The sequence below is a fragment of the Perognathus longimembris genome, chromosome 27 (genome assembly GCF_023159225.1).
Source record: "Perognathus longimembris pacificus isolate PPM17 chromosome 27, ASM2315922v1, whole genome shotgun sequence".
NCBI classification, from domain to species: domain Eukaryota; kingdom Metazoa; phylum Chordata; class Mammalia; order Rodentia; family Heteromyidae; genus Perognathus; species Perognathus longimembris.
Window position 1 is genome coordinate 7922070 of NC_063187.1, and position 19632 is coordinate 7941701.

At 55.8% G+C, this 19632-nt stretch overlaps 1 protein-coding gene across 3 annotated transcripts in view; it reads left to right on the forward strand.

Annotated features, from left to right (window-relative positions):
- The window catches only part of Erc1 (ELKS/RAB6-interacting/CAST family member 1), a 99932-nt gene extending 80874 nt beyond the window's left edge, over positions 1-19058 (forward strand). For 2 of the 3 annotated variants that reach the window (XM_048335261.1, XM_048335262.1), the window contains exons 16-18: positions 3778-3876; positions 13501-13689; positions 18527-19058. In XM_048335261.1, coding sequence (XP_048191218.1) covers positions 3778-3876; positions 13501-13689; positions 18527-18664 — 426 coding nt within the window. In that variant the 3' untranslated portion in view covers positions 18665-19058. The remainder of the gene's footprint in view (positions 1-3777; positions 3877-13500; positions 13690-18526) is intronic. The other variant, XM_048335263.1, reaches the window with a different exon arrangement.
- Positions 19059-19632: the final 574 nt, after the last annotated feature.

The following is a 19632-nucleotide window of genomic DNA, read 5'->3' on the forward strand; positions in this document are numbered from 1 at the left end:
CATCATTACAAGACTTGACTTCACACGGCCATGCCTTGTGGGCCGCGTCTAGGAAACACAGACTTCCCTGCAACAGACAGGGCTGGTTTAGAAGGTGTCAGGGGAGCTGGGTGCGGGGCTCAAGCCTGTGTAATCCTAGATGCTCGGGAGGCCTGGATCAGGAGAACATGATACTGTGCCAGCTGGGGCATAAAGTTTCCAAAGTCCATCTCAACCGGTGGCTGGGAGCCAGGTGAATTCTTGCTATCCCACTACAGGAGAAGCATGATGGCCGGGCACAGTAGCACCCACCTGTCATCCCCAGCAATGCCGAAGCACAAGTATGAGGATCACAGCCCAAGCCAACAGGGTGTTAGGCAAAACCTGACTTCAAAAATAATGTATCTGGATACTGGTGGCTCATACCTATAATCCCAGCTACTTAGGAGGCTGAGATCTGAGGATTGGATCTGAGGACAGGAAAGTCTGAGAGATTCCTACCTCCAATAAACTACCCCAAAAGCCAGAAAAGGGGAGCTGTAGCTCAAGTGGTAGAACACTAGCCATAAGCAAAAACAGCTCAGGGACAGTGCCCAGGCCCTGAGTTCAAGCCCCAGGACCAACCATAATAATAATAAAGATAAAGCTGAATGTGTACATCTGCTCTTTCTTAGATGTTCTTCTCTGGCCATTCCTGTCCCAAGTCCTGTGTTCCTGGGTCATTTCCTACACCCTCTGTCCCCGTGCTGTACATGGAGTGCTTGAATAGGCCCTATTACCTTGAGTAACTTGCTCTCGGGGTGGAAAAGCAGCCCAGATCCAGGCCACGGGCTGACAAAACTCCTGCACCCATGCACCCACGGGCTGAATACTGTGTCCATCTTCTCTTCTCCACTGGCAGCTTCTCAGATGAGCATGAGGCACACCCACAAGTCTCTTGCCTAACAGGCACCAAACACAGGCATGAGGTAGCACACCACAGACTCTAGGGCGGCTCTCCTGGGAGCCTCTCGCTTCCTCTAAGCAGATGGTTAGCTTGACAGGTAGCCCCCGTGAAGATCCAGTCTTCTCCAGTCTTGGATGCATCCTGCGGGGGGGGGGGGGCGGGGGGGAGGTGGGAAGGAGGGCAGGAACACGTGCTGAGGTGCAGGTTTGGAAATGGTGTCCTTGTTCCATTGCTTCTCACTACCCGCCCCTCTTCATTCACTGCCCTACAGTTTCTCACTTCACTGACTCTGAATCTGAGCCAAGGCATTTCCACTGGCAGGATGATTCTTCAGCTAGCAGGATTCCCACTGGGTTTGTTTCCTCTGTTTTCCTCACTGTGGGCAAGGGTGTGGTGCCGTGAAAACGTATCCCATTGAGGCCCCACGCTCCCTGCTGCCCTTCCCTTGCAGTGAAACCCCCTTCCTGTACCGCCCTTCACCTGTGACAAGACTCACATGCCCACTCCGAGGGCCCAGTGGCCAGGCAGATTCCTAAGTAGAAGAAACTAGTAAGGTAGGGGTGAGACCACAGTAAAGGAGAGCTGTGATAGACCAGGGCCAGACTCTCTCCTTCCTTCTTATCCAGCATCAAACCTACGTTCCCCTTCCTGTTGTCAGACTGCTGCCTTCTCCAATGCCACAAGGAACTAGTTTATAAATCTCGCGAGCTTTCTGCTCCCTCCTGAATTTGTCTGAATGCCAATAAATCATCCTAGGTTTCCTGCCCATCTGCTAGTGCCCTCCCCTTCCTGTTGTGCGTCTGTCAGGTGACGTGATTTATAGCTGCCGCCCCTGGACTTGGAGCGGACTGAAAAATCTCATTAAGCAGAAAGAAGATGGCACAGACCAGCTGCAGGGTGGCTCCCCTCGCCACCACCAAACCCACCTTGGTGGGAAGCAGACTGGTGCTTCTCCCACTGCCTCTTGGGCCTCTTTTGACTCAGCAGAGGTGGATGTGGAAGGAATTAAGTGACATTTGCATTCAAAGACTAGACTGATGTTTTTCATCAACCAGAATGTGAGCCTCCACCAGGTGCCCTCCTCAGATCAGATCACAAATGGTACTCGTGCCTTTAGTCATCCTGACGGTAATCGCTAGCGTTTAGTCTGCTGAGCCCTTACGTGAAGTAACCGAGTTCCTCCTGGCGCTTGGGTTGCTGAGAGCGCGCGCCCCAGATCACCCCTGTCAGAGACTGACAGAGATGGAGCTGCAGAGGGCCACCACTCCTAATCACCACACCAAGCCATGTTCCCAACATGAATAACAGATTTCAGTACCTTCAGCCATGCTCTTAGTGACTCCACGTAATAAATAGTACTTCAATCTACTGGTATAGAAAATTGCAGTGGAAATGTGCCTGTTACCCAGAGCACTACCTCCGGCTTTAAAAAAATTAATTCAGAATATCCAAGATGAAAGTATCTTACTCAGTTTGTATCGAAAGATGTCTTCCTGTTTCATCCATCATTGTAGAAATTGCTGTCTAGATTCATGAGCGGCTCTAGTCAGATCTGAGCCCGGAAAACCCATTTTACCTTCTTTGGTACATCGTCTCCTAATAATAGCAAACAGAATTGTGCTGAGATGAGCACCTGGCCTGCAACAACAAGCACCTACGAAGGGATGGAGAGAGAGCGTCCTGGGTGGCCGGCAGGGGGACTGTACCTGCTTCTTTGGTCTTCTCTGGATAATTGGCCCTACGCTGTCCTTTCCTTTGCGGTACCAAGGCTGGAACTCAGGGGCCTGCACTCGCCGGGCAGGGGATCAGTCAGTTGAGCCGTGCCTCGAGCCCTTCTTGATGCCGTTACTGTAGGGCAAGGGCTCACGTACTGACAGAGTCCAAGGTCGGGCCCCTGAGGACTGAGGAGAGTTAGGGCAAGTGCAGATGTTGGCAGGTGGGAAGTGTGGGGGATGTGTGTCCGCTCCTGCTCCAAGACCGCCCCTTGGGGTCTTGGAAGGAAGACATAATCCTGTGCACGGAAGGCAGAAGTGCAGGATGAGGGATCTCACTGCCGACCGTGGCTGTGGCCGGATATGAAGTCTCCGTCGTGCTATCTCTGAGCAGCCTCGAAGCAGACGGCGCGCTGGGCCGGCATAGGCGGGCGGGCCTGCGAGAGCCTCCATTCCTTCACACGAAGCTCCTGGCCCAGTGTTAAGCATGGTTTTGTGGCTCTGGCTCTGACTTTCACATCTGTCTTTAAAAATGGAGAAGCAAATACATCGTCTTTGGTCTTCTCTTTCCATTGTGACCAGTTATGTCTCTTCCTAAGGAAAAGGGATCTCTCTGTACATGCTTTCTAAGGATTTCAGAGCTTAGGCTTGGCTATCAGATGTGAAAGATTATCTCTAAGAAAATAACCATCTATACTTTTGCCCACTTTCCTACCAGAGTCAAGGTGGAAAGGTTTCATAACCAGATGTCCGACATGAAGACACTTGGTTCATTCTCTGGAAGCTTCTGTTCTTTCCCCTGCCCTTTCCCCTCCTGACAGCTGTCTCACAAGACTGGCGCTCAGGCTCTGTCACGTGACTTGAAAACCATGACTTAGTCCACTCAAACTAGGGTAGCAAAATGCCTTGCTTGGCAACAGAAATGTCGTGTGTAGTGCCACTGTACGATGCAGGTGAGCTCCGTGGCAAAGTATCGGGTGCAGTGGCGTTGAGAGGCAGTTGGGGGACCGTCTGTGGCACTGACTGACCGTGGTGGTGCTCTCAGGACTGCTGAAGCTTGACGGAGCAAGCACTTGTTCCCTTCCTGCCACGCGTCATTGGAACGATCAAAGTGCTAACCTCATCCTCCTTTCCTCCTAGACACAAAATCGAATGAAGCTAATGGCGGACAACTATGAGGACGGCCACTTCAAATCCTCCCATTCCAACCAAACCAACCATAAGCCCTCCCCAGACCAGGTAAGCCTCGGCTCCCCGGTGCTTGACTTGGGGGAGAGCCCCCGTTGGTTTTCATGAATTCTGTACTGGCAGGGGGCAGACAGTGGGGTCCAAGAAGAAAGACAGTAGCCACTCCAGCTTTGAACACCCCTTCCTTCTTTTTAAACACAGATTCGGTTTCTTTATAGTAGTCAGTGATTCTGAATATCTGAAGAACAGCTGTTTGAAGATTTTGAAAATGATAAAGAATTATTGGACAGAAATGAAAAAAAGCCCTTCTTTTCATAGTTAAGTGGGCCTACTGGGTATTGTGGTAGATGCCTGGAATCTCAGTGCCCAGGAGACAAAAGCAGGAAGACAGTGAGGCCAGACTAGCCTGGGCTACACAGTCGTGAAATACTGCTTCAGAGAAGAAAACAACAAAACAAAAGTAAAAGAAAACACTACTTTATTGGGGGGCCAGGGGTTCTTTTCTCTCAAACTCAGGCACAGCTCAGGGGAGGATTTACTTCTGTGGTTTAAATCAGATCATGTGTCAAAAGCGGTGGTTGTGGCCGGGCTCCTCCCCCGGCTCCCGGTGTCTCCAGCATGGCTTCTCAGGAGACCTGGCTGACTGGAGCCCCACGTTCCAGTCCAGTTGTTGGAAGGAAGGGAATGCTCTCTCCCAAGATCTTGGAAGGGATAGATGGGGAGAGTGGTACACAGAGCCTCAAATCCCACAGCCAAAAGTGAGAGTTCAACATCTCCATCACACCCAGTCTTAAAATCTATAGCCGAGAGGGGAATAATGACATCCATGGGGCTCCCAGCCGAGCATCTCCTCCGGAGAAGGCGCAGGAGAGCACAGGTGACGCCGCAGTGCTTCGCAAACGGCTGTCGTTCCCAGGCTGCTGAAGGTGTGGCCCCGTGTCTGTGTACTCGCGCAGACACCCCTGGCACTCTAGAACCTGCTGTTACTATGGGCCCAGAAAGAGCCGTCCCCCCGGGTCTGAAGCCCTCCCCCGCCAGCCTCCCACGACCTGGGCTTCTGTTTACCTGGCACACTTAGGATGCATGTTCCAGGCTTTCTGTGAAACGTCCTTTTTTCTTTGCCGGTCCTGGGGCTTGAACTCAGGGCCTGGGCGCTGTCCCTGAGCTGCTTTTGCTCAAGGCCAGCGCTCTACCACTTGAGCCACAGCACAGCACCACTTCCAGCTTCTTCTGTGTATGTGGTGCTGAGGAATGGAACCCAGGGCTTCCTGCATGCTAGGCAAGCACTCTACCACTAAGCCACATTCCCAGCCGAAACCAATTTTGATAGGAAGCGGAGGGCTGTGGATGGGGGAGACACACTGGGAGAAAGTCTGGCAGGAAGATAACACGTGATCATGCGGAGCACACCCGGCTCTGATGAAACATCTTGGGAAAGCAGGAAAAGCAGAGGTGTCTTAACCAGTTACTAACTTGGGTAGTTTTCAGAGTTAGGGTCTCATCAAGTGAGCCGAGAACCTCTTCTGCTGCATCATGCCTGTGTCTGTGTCTTACTACTAACCGACTCTTTTTCATTCCCATGCTGCCCCGGGCACCGCTCCCTGGTCATCTCCCCTAGGATGAGGAGGAGGGGATCTGGGCCTAGCCAATCAGATGCTCTTAGTTCAGCCATTTTGTTGAGAACGGTGAGCACAGCCTTCCCCGACTGCACAGCCGTCTTGTGTGTTTGCACTGCTCTCCCCACACTATCGCTAGCACCCCGTCTCTGTGATTCATGACCCCAGTGTGCCCTGTCTCCGTGGTTCCTGACCCCAGTGAGCCCCCTGTCTCCGTGACTCCTGACCCCAGTGAGCCCCCGTCTCCGTGATTCCTGACCCCAGTGAGCCCCCGTCTCCGTGACTCCTGACCCCAGTGAGCCCCCGTCTCCATGACTCCTGACCCCAGTGAGCCCCCGTCTCCGTGACTCCTGACCCCAGTGTACCCCCCGTCTCTGTGACTCCTTACCCCAGTGTACCCCCCCTCTCCGTGGTTCCTGATCCTTGTGTGCCCCCCGTCTCCGTGGTTCCTGACCCTCGTGTGCCCCCCGTCTCCGTGGTTCCTGATCCTCGTGTGCCCCCCATCTCCGTGACTCCTGACCCCAGTGAGCCCTCTGGTTCTCCTTTTTCTCATGATTCTTGCGTGCGTGCTGTGCTTTTGACATTGTGGGATGTGGATTTTGTGACTTCTTTCTTTTCTCTTGATGTGTTAACGGTCACTTTTCTCGTTTCTTCCTTTACATTTTGGGGAGAACTCCCAGGGCAGGCAGATGACTAAATTTCCCCAGCTGCAGTTTTGCCGATAAATTACCCTATCTTGGATGATTTTTGCAGTGTCCTGGAGGTTTTTGTGACATACATGCACTGGCAGTAGAAATTTAACCAAATATACCACCAGTAGCTTAGGTTTGACATGTGATTTTAGTGATAATTAATTATAAACGCATCATCTTTTTGTTTACACTCTGCACCGTACGGTACCACTTTCTGTTCCTGCCTGTGGTAAAGACTCTGGATTTCCAGGGTGAGAACCTAGGACATCCCCGGGGTGCGCCATGGCTCCCGGCATAGCCCCTGGGAGTGGGGAAGATGTTTGGGAAGCCAGTGAAAGGACTTCTTCCCTCTCGGCACCTGCCAGCACGCTGTCTGCGTTCTCCTTTCCAGCCAGGCGGCCCGGGCCCTGTCTCCCTGTGACTGGATGCCCGAGGCCCTTGGGGTTTGATAAGGAGCTCTTTTCCTGGGGAGTTAGTCAGACCACTGATAAGTGCGCACTGCTGGCTTGGCGCACACTGTGCCGCATAAGTGCACACTGGCTTGGCACACGCCACAGCCGCTGCCTGGGCTTCTTGGTGAGCGTGCACTGTCTTGGAGTCAGTTCTCCCTTAAATGTCTGTGTTTTGATGTCACACTGCCTAAAACCATGCAGGCTTGCGCTGGCCACTTCCTGTCCAACACGGACAGGAGTGGGAGGAGGTAAGTGGTAACGGGGGCAGCTTCCCGAATGGTTGTGGGTGCGGGTGACACGTGGGCTGGGCATGGTTACACACACCTATAGTCCCAACACTAGGGAGGCCAAGGCAGGAGGATCGCAAGTTCCAGGCCATCTTGCTCCATAGCAAAACCCTGACACAAAGACAAATGAACAGTATTACCCGGAAAGTTGTCTACGTTAGAGGATGCATGGGAGCAGAGACCAGAGCAAGTCAGTGTGCCAATTCTCTATCCATGCTCTGTGCGTGTGTGTGTGCGCGCGCACGCATGTGTGTGGCGCGGCCTGCAGGGGGCGCACACAGGTCTGGGAATTTCCAGCCATGCAGAAGAAACACCGCAGTGCCTTGGGTTGCACGGCCCCGAGGCAGTTTTGCCCGGAGACAGGAAAACGGACAGTGCAGAGCATCGAGTCTTCTTTCTCTTCTGTCGTAGAGTAACTTCTAATGAGAGCCCAAATGATACTGATTTTACCCTTTCCAGCTCAACTTCCCTATTTGCCTGTGAGGGCGCGAGCACAGGGTCTCTCTACTTAGCCTGGGCCAACTTGAGACTCGTGGTCCTCCTGCCTCCGCCTCGTGGGTGCTGAGGTGCAGGCGGGGCCCACTGCGTTCAGCCTCTTGCCCTGGGCTGTGTTTGGGTGGTGGTGGTTTGGCAGCCCTGGGCTGGGGGAGGGTGCTCCTCTCCCCTTCCTTCCCAATTGGGGGAGGAGGCTGTTTCCATTTAGATCTGACGTTTCTGGGATGAATTAAATGACACACTTGATTGAGGTGTAGCTGGCCTGCGTCACTGGCTTCCGGTGATGTTAAGAGATCAAAGTGGTGCACAAGTAGGACTTAGTGTTTAGATATTCAAAGCAGACGCCTTTTTCTCTTTTGGTAGAAATTCAGGTCTTAAGGCAAAACACTTGTTAGCAAGACTTCCTTTGATTCCATTGAAACATAGTCAGCACTGAACGTATAGCCCTGTTGTTTGGTAAATGTCAAGATGAGCCACAGATTCTAGTACAAGGAGAGTTGGGCAAGCCTGAAAAGGTCTTTGGCTTTCTGAGCTCCTTTCGTGTAAATAGGAAATGAGGTAACTCAAATTCTGCTTTTGACACCCTGACGTCAAATGAAACATGTCCGGTTTGGTCACATCGTGGTTATCTTTTGAGGTGGCATTTCATGTTGTTATACCCTCCAGGCATTGAACCAGGATCTTTATCATTGACTTCAGTTTTTAATGCACTGAAAAACGCCTTCTTCATACTCCTTTACCACCCGTGTGTGGATCCTCAAGTCCACAGAGAACACTTGCATTAGAAGCAGGGCACCAGTGGCTCATGCCTGTACTGCTAGCTCCTCAGGTGACTGAGACCTGGAGCATTGTCATTCAAAGCCAGCCCAAACACCCACTTGATTTCATCTCCACTTAACTATCTAAAAGCCAGGCTGAGCGGGGCACCAGTGGCTCACCCCTGTAATACTAGTTACTCAGGAGGCTGGGATCTGAGGATCGTGGTTTGAAGCCAACCCAAACAGAAAGTCCATGGGACTCTTGTCTTCAGTAAATTTACTCAGAAAAAGCCGGAAGGAGTGCTGTGGCTCAAGTGGTAGAGCGCTAGCCTTGAACACGAAAGAGGCTCAGGGACAGTGCCTAGACCCTGAGTTCAAGCCCCGGGACCAGCAGAAAACTTCAAAGCCAAGCTGGAGGTGTGACCCAAGTGATAGAGCTCCGTCCATGAGCAAGAAAGACAAGAGATTATTGTGACATCTCTTGAGTGTAAGCCCTGCTACCGGCACACAGATATTTCTGGTTTTAAAGCTGGGCTCTAATGCCACATACTTACAATCCTGATTACTCAGGAGGCTAAATCCAGAGATGTGGATCAAGGCCAGCCTTGGCAGAAAGGTCCGAGACTCCCGTCTCCAAAATAACCACACAAAAAGTGTTGGTTGAGTGACAGAGCACCATCCGAACAAGTACACCTGAGACCTTGACTTTAGAACCTCAATACTGGGAGGAAAAAATAGTAAATAATCACAGGAATAATAGCCTGGTTTTAGAGAATCATTTTATGATTGTCAGTTCTTTTTACTAGTTAAATGTCACAACTAAGAAGAACTTAGATTTTGCATGTCCCCCCGAGCCCTCACCAGGCTAGCTGTTATCCCAGGATACATGGGAAAAAAAATGAGCTGATGGTTACTAGGTGACAGGCACGTGGGTTATTACCACCCCATAAAACACAGGCACCGTGGCTGCTCGTAGGTCCTGCCTCCGGCGTGTGGCTGGCCCAGGAATCAAGCCAGGCAGTGTTTCCAGCACCTGCCCTCGTGCCCTAGGCCCTGTGCCGCTAGGTGGTTCTGCACCGTTTGCGGAGTGTAAGATTGCACACCGATACAGATCTGCCTCTGGGTTAAAATGGCCTTTGTACCGATCTCTGAAACCACGCCGCCACCCACCAAGGGCCTGCATGCCGTTGGCCGCCGCCGCCGCTCTGCGGGGTGTGATGACGTATATTTGTAACCCCAGACTCTGAGAGGCAGAGGCAGGGGATCACTAGTTTGAGGCCAGCCTGGGGCACACGGGGGAGACCCTACCGCGGTGCTGGGACGTCCTCGCAGTGTTCATTCAAGTAGACACCGCTCTCTGAAGATCATGAGGCGCAGGGGTATCTCCTCACTTGCTGGCTGGTAAACCCCTTGCCGGTGGCAGTAACTGACCTGAGCGCAGACTCGACAAGCAGCCCGGCCAACAGCTCTGCCTTCCTGGGCGGTACGAGAGTCGGTGCCGGGCTGCGCGAGTTCTGGGTGGACGGGCCTGGCCCCTGCTAGTCGACGGCCCTCCGTGAGCGTGTGCATGTAGTAATGCCTGAGCCTGAGGCCTTATTCTGGGCACGGCACACGCAGGAAGAGCGTATGATTGTTGAGACACTAATGATCAGAAAAGCCAGCGCAGGGGAAGCTGAAAGCCTTGAGGCACACAAAATGTCCAACCCTGAACTGCACTTGTCAGCCTCACACTAGCGTGGCAATGTTGTTGTTTTTTCTGGAAGACTGCATGTTTGGAAATCATTTGTGGATAGCAAACGCCAGAAGGGTATGAGGTCTCCCTCCCGGTCGGCGTCCGCAAAGGCAGCTAACGGGAAACAAGGTCCGCGCCGCTAAAGCCCATGGCGCAACTGGGCATAAAGCCCTCCAGAACGGGGGGTGTGTGTATTGGGTGCAGGCAGCAAGTCCTCCCATCATTTGCCGTTGAGGACTACAGCCGCTCTCTCCACATCCTCGGCCCCCTTCTCCTGCCATTGCTCCAGCTTGAGTTTACTTCACACTTTCATTCTGACTCCTAGTTTCCACACCCCGTGACCCGTGAGGCACCATGGGTGGAGGAAAACGGGGCCTCTGGCCTTGGGTGTCCTCCCTAAAGCTCCCACAGAATTTGGACACGGGTTCATGTGTGGAGACGCTCCTTGGCGGCGTACTGAAAAGTAAAGCCTAGTAGAGAAGACATTGTGTACGCACTTGGAATGTTCTTTTCTCTTTCTGAGTTATCAAGGCGTTTCACAGCTGATCTAGAAGCCCACTTGGTGTTAATCGGCCAGCTTCACATGCCCGGGCCTGGGTGCCCCCCTCCCACCCCGTGTGTGGTTCCTGCTGCGCTCCCCCCATCCCCCGTTTCTCACTTGCTGACACTCGGCTGTGCTCCCCTGTGAGCTCTGTCAGAGGCCGGGGTGCTTTCTGCTCATTCCATTGGGCATTCTGCTATACTGCCCAGCCCCTCACAACCGGTCAGCAGCCAGCACTTCCTGAGCCCGGGTGGGGCCCCCAGGCTCTTCTTCCGGAGATGGCGCTGGATGTGTCCCCAGAGACGAGTGTTAGGGCGTGGCCCCAAGTCCTCCGCTCTCGGATCCGCCAGCTGTTAACTACAGCGGCTGATGCCAGTCACCACGCGAGGGACTTCCAGTGCAGTCGCCCTCACACGATAGAACTGTTTGGCTTTTTTAAGGAGTCTGAAAGACTGGTGATGTTGAGATGTGGTGTCCATCAGAATCGTTACATGGGGAAATTCCAGCGTTTGGGGGTAGATCCAGTGACACGTGTGAAGTTTGGTTTTCAGATAAAGGAACTTGGTAGAGAAAACAGTCCAATACTTGTTTTTCTCAAACGCTTTCCTTCTGCCCAAAGCCTGGATTGCTCCCAAGGTGAAAGGGGTGATGTCTGGAAACCGTTAATCCATGGGATGGGTTCGTGGTGTCTTAAGATTTTCAGAAAGGATTTGCTTTTTTAAATATGATTTCCTGGTAGAGTCTAGCAGACATAAATCCAGAAAAGACAACTCTTGTCCGGGCAGCCAAGATCTATCTTAGATTCTTCACTTGGGAAGGCCCAAAGGAAATAGAGGCAGGGAGTCTTAGAGTTGGAAGCTGAGCAGAGCAGCTGGTGGGGGGGGGGCTGCCTTGCTGAGGGGAAGTGGTGAGGGAGACACCCTCCCTCCCTTTTGTGTTACCTGTCAGGACTGGTTCCAGCCCTCAATGTGCTTTCCTAGCCCCCAGAAATCACGCTGGCCCATGCTGGAACTGGAAGCCACCCTGCCCCGTTCGCTCCCCCCAGCTGCCTCTGGGGGCTCCACCCCTCCTGGCTCCTCTCCTGGCTCTTTCCACCAAACTAGCATCCGTAGAAGAAATTGAACTCCTGTCGTTATCCAAACCGAGACATTCTCTTTCCTGATGGGTTTGCACGGCTACAGCTGCGTTTTGGGTGTGCTCTGGACTCCAGTGGTAGTTCCTACCCTCGGTGGCTGAGTTCTTGTTCCCCACTGTTGAATGAGGAGCCCCGGGTGAACTGGAGGCGGCCAGCGCGTGCCATAGATACCCTGGCTCGGTTAGCTGATCACGCTGTGCCCTTCCAGGGTCCTTCTCTCCACGCCCACATGTCAGCCGGTGGGTCATGATCTTACGTCCACGTCAGTTACGAGCTTCTGAGTGTTACACAAGTACCTCAACAGTGCTGAGTCCCTCGTGAGCACTCATTCACCCCATGGTCCTCGGACTTCATCCGGGTAACACTGATGCTTAGGCACACGGGGCGCCTGGTGACCGAGTGAAGAATGCGAACTCCCCGAGGGCAGGTGCCGGAAGTCCCACGTCGCACTCCGTCCCTGTCCACAGCCCCCTCACCAAAATAAGAAATCATAGTAAGTTTGCAAGATTCCATCTTGACCAGTGAGCTGACCACCATGCGTTACTGGGTGAAACACAGCAGCTGGGCACTGTGGCCTACGCCTGTCATTCCAGCAGCCCAGGGAAGCACAGATAGGACCTCGGGCCAGCCCAGTCCAGGGATAAAGCAAAACCAGTGCAAATAAATAGGGTTGGCTGTGTGGATCAAGTGGCAGTGCTTGTTGTAGCCCGTGTGCGGCCCTGAGTTCACCCCCAGTGCCACCAAAAGAAACGAAGAGCAGGGGAAAGAAAAGCAGGTTGTGGAATAGGCTGGAGTGGAGGCAGGGCCCAGACGCCATCCAACGCTGACCTCCGAAGCTCTCAGACCCTGACGCAACACAAATCTTGCTGTCTTGCCAGCTTCTGTGTAGCGACGGGAGTGGGGGCGGCAGTTTGGCCCCACCACAGTGCTGATTTGGGGGAGGGCTCCTCGCCTACGTGCCTAAGCCCCTAAGGACAGAGCACGTTATTTACGAAAAGTGTCCTTCCTCCCTCTTGAGATTAGACGGTGGCTTTCTACCTAAGGGGCACCATGGCTTCTCCACAGAGTGGACTGCTCAAAAGAGATAGGGCCAAGGGGCAGATAAGGCATTTCACTTGACTGACACGGCTCCTATACTCCAGAGAGAGGCCACAGTGACTTTGCATGGACAGGTGCGTTGCTGTGCTGGTTTAACAGAGCCCTGTGCTTCCAGATGGTTAGTGACTTGGTTTTTGTTTTGTAACCATCTCCCTTTGACGGGACAAGAAAGGCCCAACATTCTGAGTTTTGCATGCAGTGGGTCATTCCCCCCCGCCCAGATGACATTTATAATATTACGCTTGGATCTAGTTTGTCTAGACAGGTCCTGGATTCTGTATCACAAAAACACAGGGCCTCATCCCTGAACTCAGACCTCTCCCGCAAGATCGTGCTCCGTAGGGTGCACAAAGGACCCCGCGTCACTGTCGGAGGCAGTCAGTTACCAGGACCCAAACCTCCGTCAGCTCCTCGGCCGGGAGGTGAGGTGGGGACATCCTAAGGAAGACGCCAGCCTGGTGGCGAGCCCGCGGCTGCGAGTAGGGCCTGGTGTCGTGGAGGGCTCGCTCCGTCCCCTTGGGAAAGGAGACCAGGGCGGCAGCGCCTGTGAGCGAACGAGGGAGCCACGCCGGGGTGACGCGCGCTCTCCTCGCACCTCCCGGAGGAGCAGCCCCTCTGCAACCTGCTCACCACCACCACGACGGCGGCGTGCAAGGAGTACTCGGGAGGCCACCGGGGTCTTTGGGGCCTGGCATCTCGTCCCGGCTCCCCGCCCCTACGCCGAGGGTCCCCCGAGGTGCACCTTCCCTCGTCCCTGCACCATTGCAATGCTGGGAGTTGGTGTTCGGTCCATCTTGCGTGCTGCAGGAAGAATGTTTTAGCTTCTCACTTCGAGTTGACCTTGACTTTCCTCCTTTCCCTCACCTCAGATCATCCAGCCTCTGTTAGAACTTGACCAGAATAGAAGCAAGTTAAAGTTGTACATTGGACACCTGACAGCCCTCTGCCACGACCGAGACCCCCTGATCCTCCGTGGCCTCACTCCCCCAGCTTCCTACACGGCAGACGAGGAGCGCGCAGCTTGGGAGAGCGAGCTGCCGAAGATGACCCAGGATCAGGTGAGTCGGTCCCTCCGTGGACCTTCGACCCGAGCCCGGCCAAGGTCAGCCGCGGTGGGCTGGCGCTGCGCATGTGCAGGCGAGCTTTGCTTTTCTAGTGAGGACAGTTGAAATCTCTGCGCCGCGTCCCAGGGGCTCCATAGGCTGTTCACCCCGGTGGTGGGTGTGCTGTGTGTAGCAGCCCGCTCGATCTTAACTCCTACCAGAACTGAAACTGAATTTTCACCAGCACGTTCCCGTCCCTCACCCCCAAAAGCCACCATCCCTCCCCTTGGTGGATAGGAAGGAGCTCCACCAGGCCCCTCCCCCAGGGGAGGGTAAGGACGCTCTGTTGACCTGCTGTTGGGCGTCAGGTAGACGTGACAGCTGCTGGAGGAAAGGCCTGGGAGGCTAACAGGGTTCAGCAGCTCCGTCGCGTGGATCTCTCCGTGTCTGTGGGGAGCTCCCTCGGGGGGAGGATTGGGTGGTGAGTGTGGACGCCTTGGTGTCCAGGGCTCCGGCTGCTGGACCCGCGTCGTGACTCCAGGGACCCGGGCAGTCTACTTTGTGTTTACCTCCCTGGCTACTCGTAGGACTCCTCTCTCCAGGATTTTACAGAAGGTCGGGCTCTTCTTGCTGGGGTGGAAATAATCTCGGTGCTTTCTACCTTTGAAACTACAGATGGTGAAACTCATAGACTATTGTCCCTTTATAAGGTAAAAGAAGAAACCTCACACATGATTTTTTTTTGTTTTGTTTTGTTTTTTGCCAGTCCTGGGCCTTGAACTCAGGGCCTGAGCGCTGTCCCTGGCTTCTTTTTGCTCAAGGCTAGCACTCTGCCACTGGAGCCACAGCGCTACCTCTGGCCATTTTCTATATATGTGGTGCTGAGGAATCGAACCCAGGGCTTCATGTATATAAGGTAGGCGCTCTTGCCACTAGGCCATATTCCCAGCCCCACATGATTATTTTTTTAAGCTTCTAACATCTCCTGGTGTTTACACAAAGCTCTCAAATTCTGCCTCCCTAGCTGTTTTGTTGTGGTGGTTCAGTTCTCTGCATAGCTACATGGAAAAGAGAGAAGGCGAGAAAACCGGGTGTGCCTTCGTCCTTCAGCTTTGGGGGCCTGTGGGTGACTGTTAGCTTAATTTGTCCATGCCTAGTTTGAGGATGGGAACTATTTGGAAAGCCAGGGAGACAATAAGGAACCTCCTCGTGTCCTTAGAGAGCAGCAAGACTCATCTCGCCAGTAGTATTAGTTCATTGAGGTTTTGTCAATTACTGTACATTTATAGCATACGGGGGTTTCACCGCTGTTTCCACACGTACACACAGCATATTCTGGACAGTTCACCTCCTCTGCTCTGGAAGTACAGAATAAACTTATCTAGAGTGGTAACAGGACAGTGGTTACTTTGGGCAATTTTGTGGACGGAGGGTCCAGGGGAAAGCTCTGAGGTGAGGGCCAGAGAGATGGCCGGGTAGATGGGCACGTTCGCCAGAACTCATCAGACTGTACGCTTGAAAGATGGTGCCTGTGGCTGTACGCCGGTGTGAACGTTAGGAACGATTGCCGAGGGCATCGCCCCGCTGGGCTCTACCGTCCGCCGCGGGTGAGGTTTTCCCCGGGTGCACATTCTTGTTTGCTTTTCCACTGGAAACGCCGGTCTCCCTTCGGCTGCGCCGCGCTGGGATGAGCTTGCCTCAGCCAGACGCTCCGTGGGTCACCGGGCTCCGGCTCCCGGTCCCTTTCCCAGGGTTTGGTCCCATTTGTATTGTTCCAGAACTCGGCTGTGACCCTGTCCTCTCCTTGGGTCACTCCACGTGCTTCTTCTGTGCTCTCGCCACTGCCGTCTGGCTCGCCCCACTGTCTCCTGGAAGCAGTGGGTCACGGGGTTCAGCCCGAGACAGCACTGAGCAAGGCTCGGAGGCGCCCCCATTAGTCCCGGACCCTCATGACTCTGCTTTCTTTCCTTTCCCCTTGGGTTCAGTTGTGTTCAGGCTGCACCAGGCGAGACCCACAAAAGAATAGTGGGGCAGTGAAGGGCAGAGTGCGTGTGCGTGTGCGCGTGCGGGAATGCGTGTGCATGAGGAGGGGGGAGCACCTTGACAGGTGTACAAGGACTACACTGAGAAGAGCCTCCCCTCCCCCCCCCCTTTCACATGGCTTGGCACCTTCTTCCTCTCAGCTGCTGTGAACTTTTTTATTCTGCAACCATGGTATCTTGCCATTTGGCTGTTGAAACCACTGGTAAAGAAACCCGTTTTGATTTGGGAAGGGAAAGAAAAAAAAAAGAGGCTGGAGAAGAGCTGGGCAGACACAGCGCGGGAGGGTATCGGGCCACACACAGCAGGTGCTGGCTTGAGCCCCAGGGAAGGATCGGCCCTGCGAGAGCCTTTCCCGGCCAAGCCCCGTGCTGCGTGCCCGGGGTCCCGGCCCCTTGGGAGGCCGAGGCAGGAGGACGACTTGGGGCCAGGCTGGGCACCGCAGCCAGACCCTGTCTCTTGGATCACTAGATAAGCAGAGCCAGCCCGCGTTTCCTCCCCGGCCGGCCGTGCGGAGGGCTCCCGTGCTGCCTGCCCAGCTGCTCCTTGACTTCTTGGTTGAGGCAGCTCGCTCCGGGTGCTTGGCCCGTCCGTCCGTCCGTCTGTCCGTGCGGGGCCAGGCTCTGAGACGCCAGCCTGGCCTGCAGCGCCTTCCCAGCCACAAGCCCCCTCGAGCCAGCCCTTCTCCACCTCCGTCGGCACTGGCCGCGAGCCCTCCTGCTTTCTGTCTCAGCCTTCCAATGCCAGCGCACACTCGGGAATCCACGGTCAGGCCCCACCCACCCACCCGTGACACCGGGAGCCAGGGTGCTGGGACGCTCGCCCCCCACCCTGCGACAGCCACTCGTACCCCGCCACCCGGTCCTCCCGAGGCGTAGGAAGCCACTGGGGGAGCGCTGGCCATCCCCCCGGGGGTTGGGGAGAAAGCCCAGCAAGGCCCATGGCCCTCCACAGGAACCCTTCCCAGCTCCTTGCCACACAGGCTTGTGGGGTGACACCGAGGGTGCCCCGGGCGCAGGCCCCAGCGGCAGGGACGCCTGCTCCCTTTGTGGCGGCCAGACACATGGACTGGAGGGGGACGGGGCCTTGGACTGACCCAGCCCTGGAGTCTCCGCTGCAGCGAAGCCCTGTTCTTACACCCCGACAGTTCAGCGTTGGATTTCTTGTTCCTCGTTGGGTTTGTTTGGCTTGTGGGAGGGTGAGGGTCCCATTCTCTCTCTTTTGACACTTTTCATTTCTGCAAGCCAAAACAAACACACGGGGCTAGCCAGCTAACCCGGTGGCGCCGGGCTTCCCAGAGCTCCGCACCGCTCTGATGGGTCTCTCTGGCAGGGAGGGGCGCTGCTCTCCATTTCCCTAACGGGGCACTTCACTTGGTCATCCGTCTGTCCATCCGCTCGGGTTAGCAGATCCGAGAGAGAGAATGTGAGCCGTCAGCATGGGCGGAGACAGCGGCTCCCACGCGGCCGGCCTGCCACGCCCACCTCCTTCTTGTTGAGAACATTCCTTCCTTTCTCAAGCCCATGTGAGCAGACAGCTAGCCTGGTACCGTTTCCTGGGACCATCCCACCCCTCCTCGCCTCCCCGCTGTGCGTGGTGTTAGCAGTCCACCAGGCTTCAAGGCCATGCTTATTCCACAGACGGCCCCCAATTCTCTTGCTCTTGAAATAAGAGCCCACCCAAAACCTGTATGGAGTCTCACGGAGGTCTTCCCATTCCCTCTTTACTAGTCCTCTTTTCTGACCTGCTCCTCCTGTGTCCCTCCTCACTCCCGTGTGGGGACGCACACCCTTCTCCCCGCCACTCGGGAGGTGGAGGCAGGAGGCCAGCCTAGAAAAGATTAGGGGCACCCTCTCTCAAAATCCAAGACAAGCGAAAGGGCCGGGGTGCTGTGTCCTCAGCAGCCTGTTGCCGATGGGGTTGGAGGCCACACATGGGCCCGGTCAAAGACTCCCGTCCACAGCAGCGTGCAAGCCCACCCTCTCCAGTTGGCACGCTTCTCTGTGTAACACAAGCATGGCACTCCTCTCCAACCCAGCTGCATGAAGGACTTGGCTGGGCCACTGCCTGCCTTGGTGCCCCTCGGACAGCCTCTGCTCCACCTCACCCTCCGCGCTAGCCTGGGGAGGGGCTCGCCCGCGGAGGGGACCGGTCTCCAGGGAGCACTGACTGGGCTTTGATTGCACGCGTTTGCACACCCATGCACACCCTCTCTCTGAGCTCTGCCTGTCTGTGCCCTCACCTGGCCACGGGGTGCCGGAGGGCAGCGGCCTGGCTCCTCGCCCTCCGTGGCACAAACTCCCAGCATGCCCTGCCTTGAGCGGTGGGATGGAGTTGCTGTTGGATTTGTGGTCCTTGGCTCAAGTTCCCCTAGAAATCCCGTTACTGCTCTCGTTCCAGAAGGTCTGGAGCAGGTCATAACACCAGCCGGCAGGCAAAGGCAGAGGCCGCGTCTGTGCCCTCGTGCCCCATCCTCTGTCCGTGAGAACCCTACGCGGAGCGCGTGGGGTGGCAGCTGCGGGAGGCCCGACGCACCAGCCTTCGCGGGCTCCTTTCATTCTGTTTGGAGCCGCTGTGTGCTTTTTTTTCTTTCTGAGCACGCTCATTGCAGTGCCTTGCACACAGTAGGCACGCGGCAAATAGGGCTGTGATGCAGGTTAGCTCCTGGGTGGGCCCGTCACTCTCCGTGAGGACGGACGTGTTCTTTTCTTTGTGCCTTGCTGGCTGCTGACGTTTCCTTGTGGTGAACCGCGATCCTCCCGTCACCCTCGCTGGGCCTGGGATCTGAAGCCTGCCTCACCTTCCCTTCCAGCTCCAGAGTGCTTTGGAGAAGGGAGAGCGCGACAATGCGGAGCTGCAGGAGTTCGCCAACGCCATTCTTCAGCAGATCGCCGACCACTGCCCCGACATCCTGGAGCAAGTGGTCAACGCCCTGGAGGAGTCCTCCTGACCCTGCCGGCCCCCGCCGGGGGAGAGCACCAGGAGCCACCCTTCCAAGCAAGCCCTGCCTGCTCCCTTGGAGAAGCGTGAGTCCGGCCCGTTTTCTACGCCCGTCTCCCGCGCTGCCTCTCTGCCTTCAGTGTTGTCTCTGATGGGCCGGCGGCCTCGTCTCTGTGAAGAACTGCCCCGGAGTGGCCACCAGAGCGCCCCCTACCGGCCGCGGCTCGCAGTCCACTCGCTGGTCCACTCCCCTTCATGGGTGTCCAGCGTGGCCGAGTGGGCGGCCCCCGAGTGGGCCTCGCCCTGGGCGTCCCGCCTCCCCTGCTCTGCTCCTCCCGCGCTGGGTGTAGGAAGATGCTGTCCCTGGGTCAGACGAGGTCCTCCCGGACCCCCAGAGGGCTCCCCGCTCCCCCACGCCCGGGGGCTCTGGGATACGACACCCCACGCCCACCGTCCTCGTGTTCACGCTCCACCCTCACGTGAGAACCACGGCCTCCTTCCAAGCACAGGTGCGTCTGCCTCATCTGCACGCGTGTGCCCCTTCCTCCGTGCTCCGATTGCTGCCGCGCAGAGTGCCACGCACCATCTCGCGAGCAAGGGGGGCCGATGCTTGGAGGGGCGCTCGCGTCACGGCGGGAAGGGGCGCGGGGAAGGCACACGCACGCACCAGCGTGGCAGACGGGTCCTTTCCAGAAGAGTCTTTGGCAAGCCAGCGTGGCTGGTTCAGGAGCCGGGCAGGTTGTGGGGCTGACACCCTGCGGGTCCCACGTGGCTAGGGATGTTTGACACCCCCCCCCCAGTGTTGGGGGCTGGGAACGATGTGGACAGCGGTCTCCGCGCCCTTGGGCAGCACCTCATGGGGTGCGCCGAGCTCCAGGTAGACCATGCACCCCACCTCTCGCCCCTCGGCCACCTGTGTCCCGGCAAGCCCGCCCACGACGTCCCCGCCCCTCACCGCCCCCGGAACAGCCGGGGAGC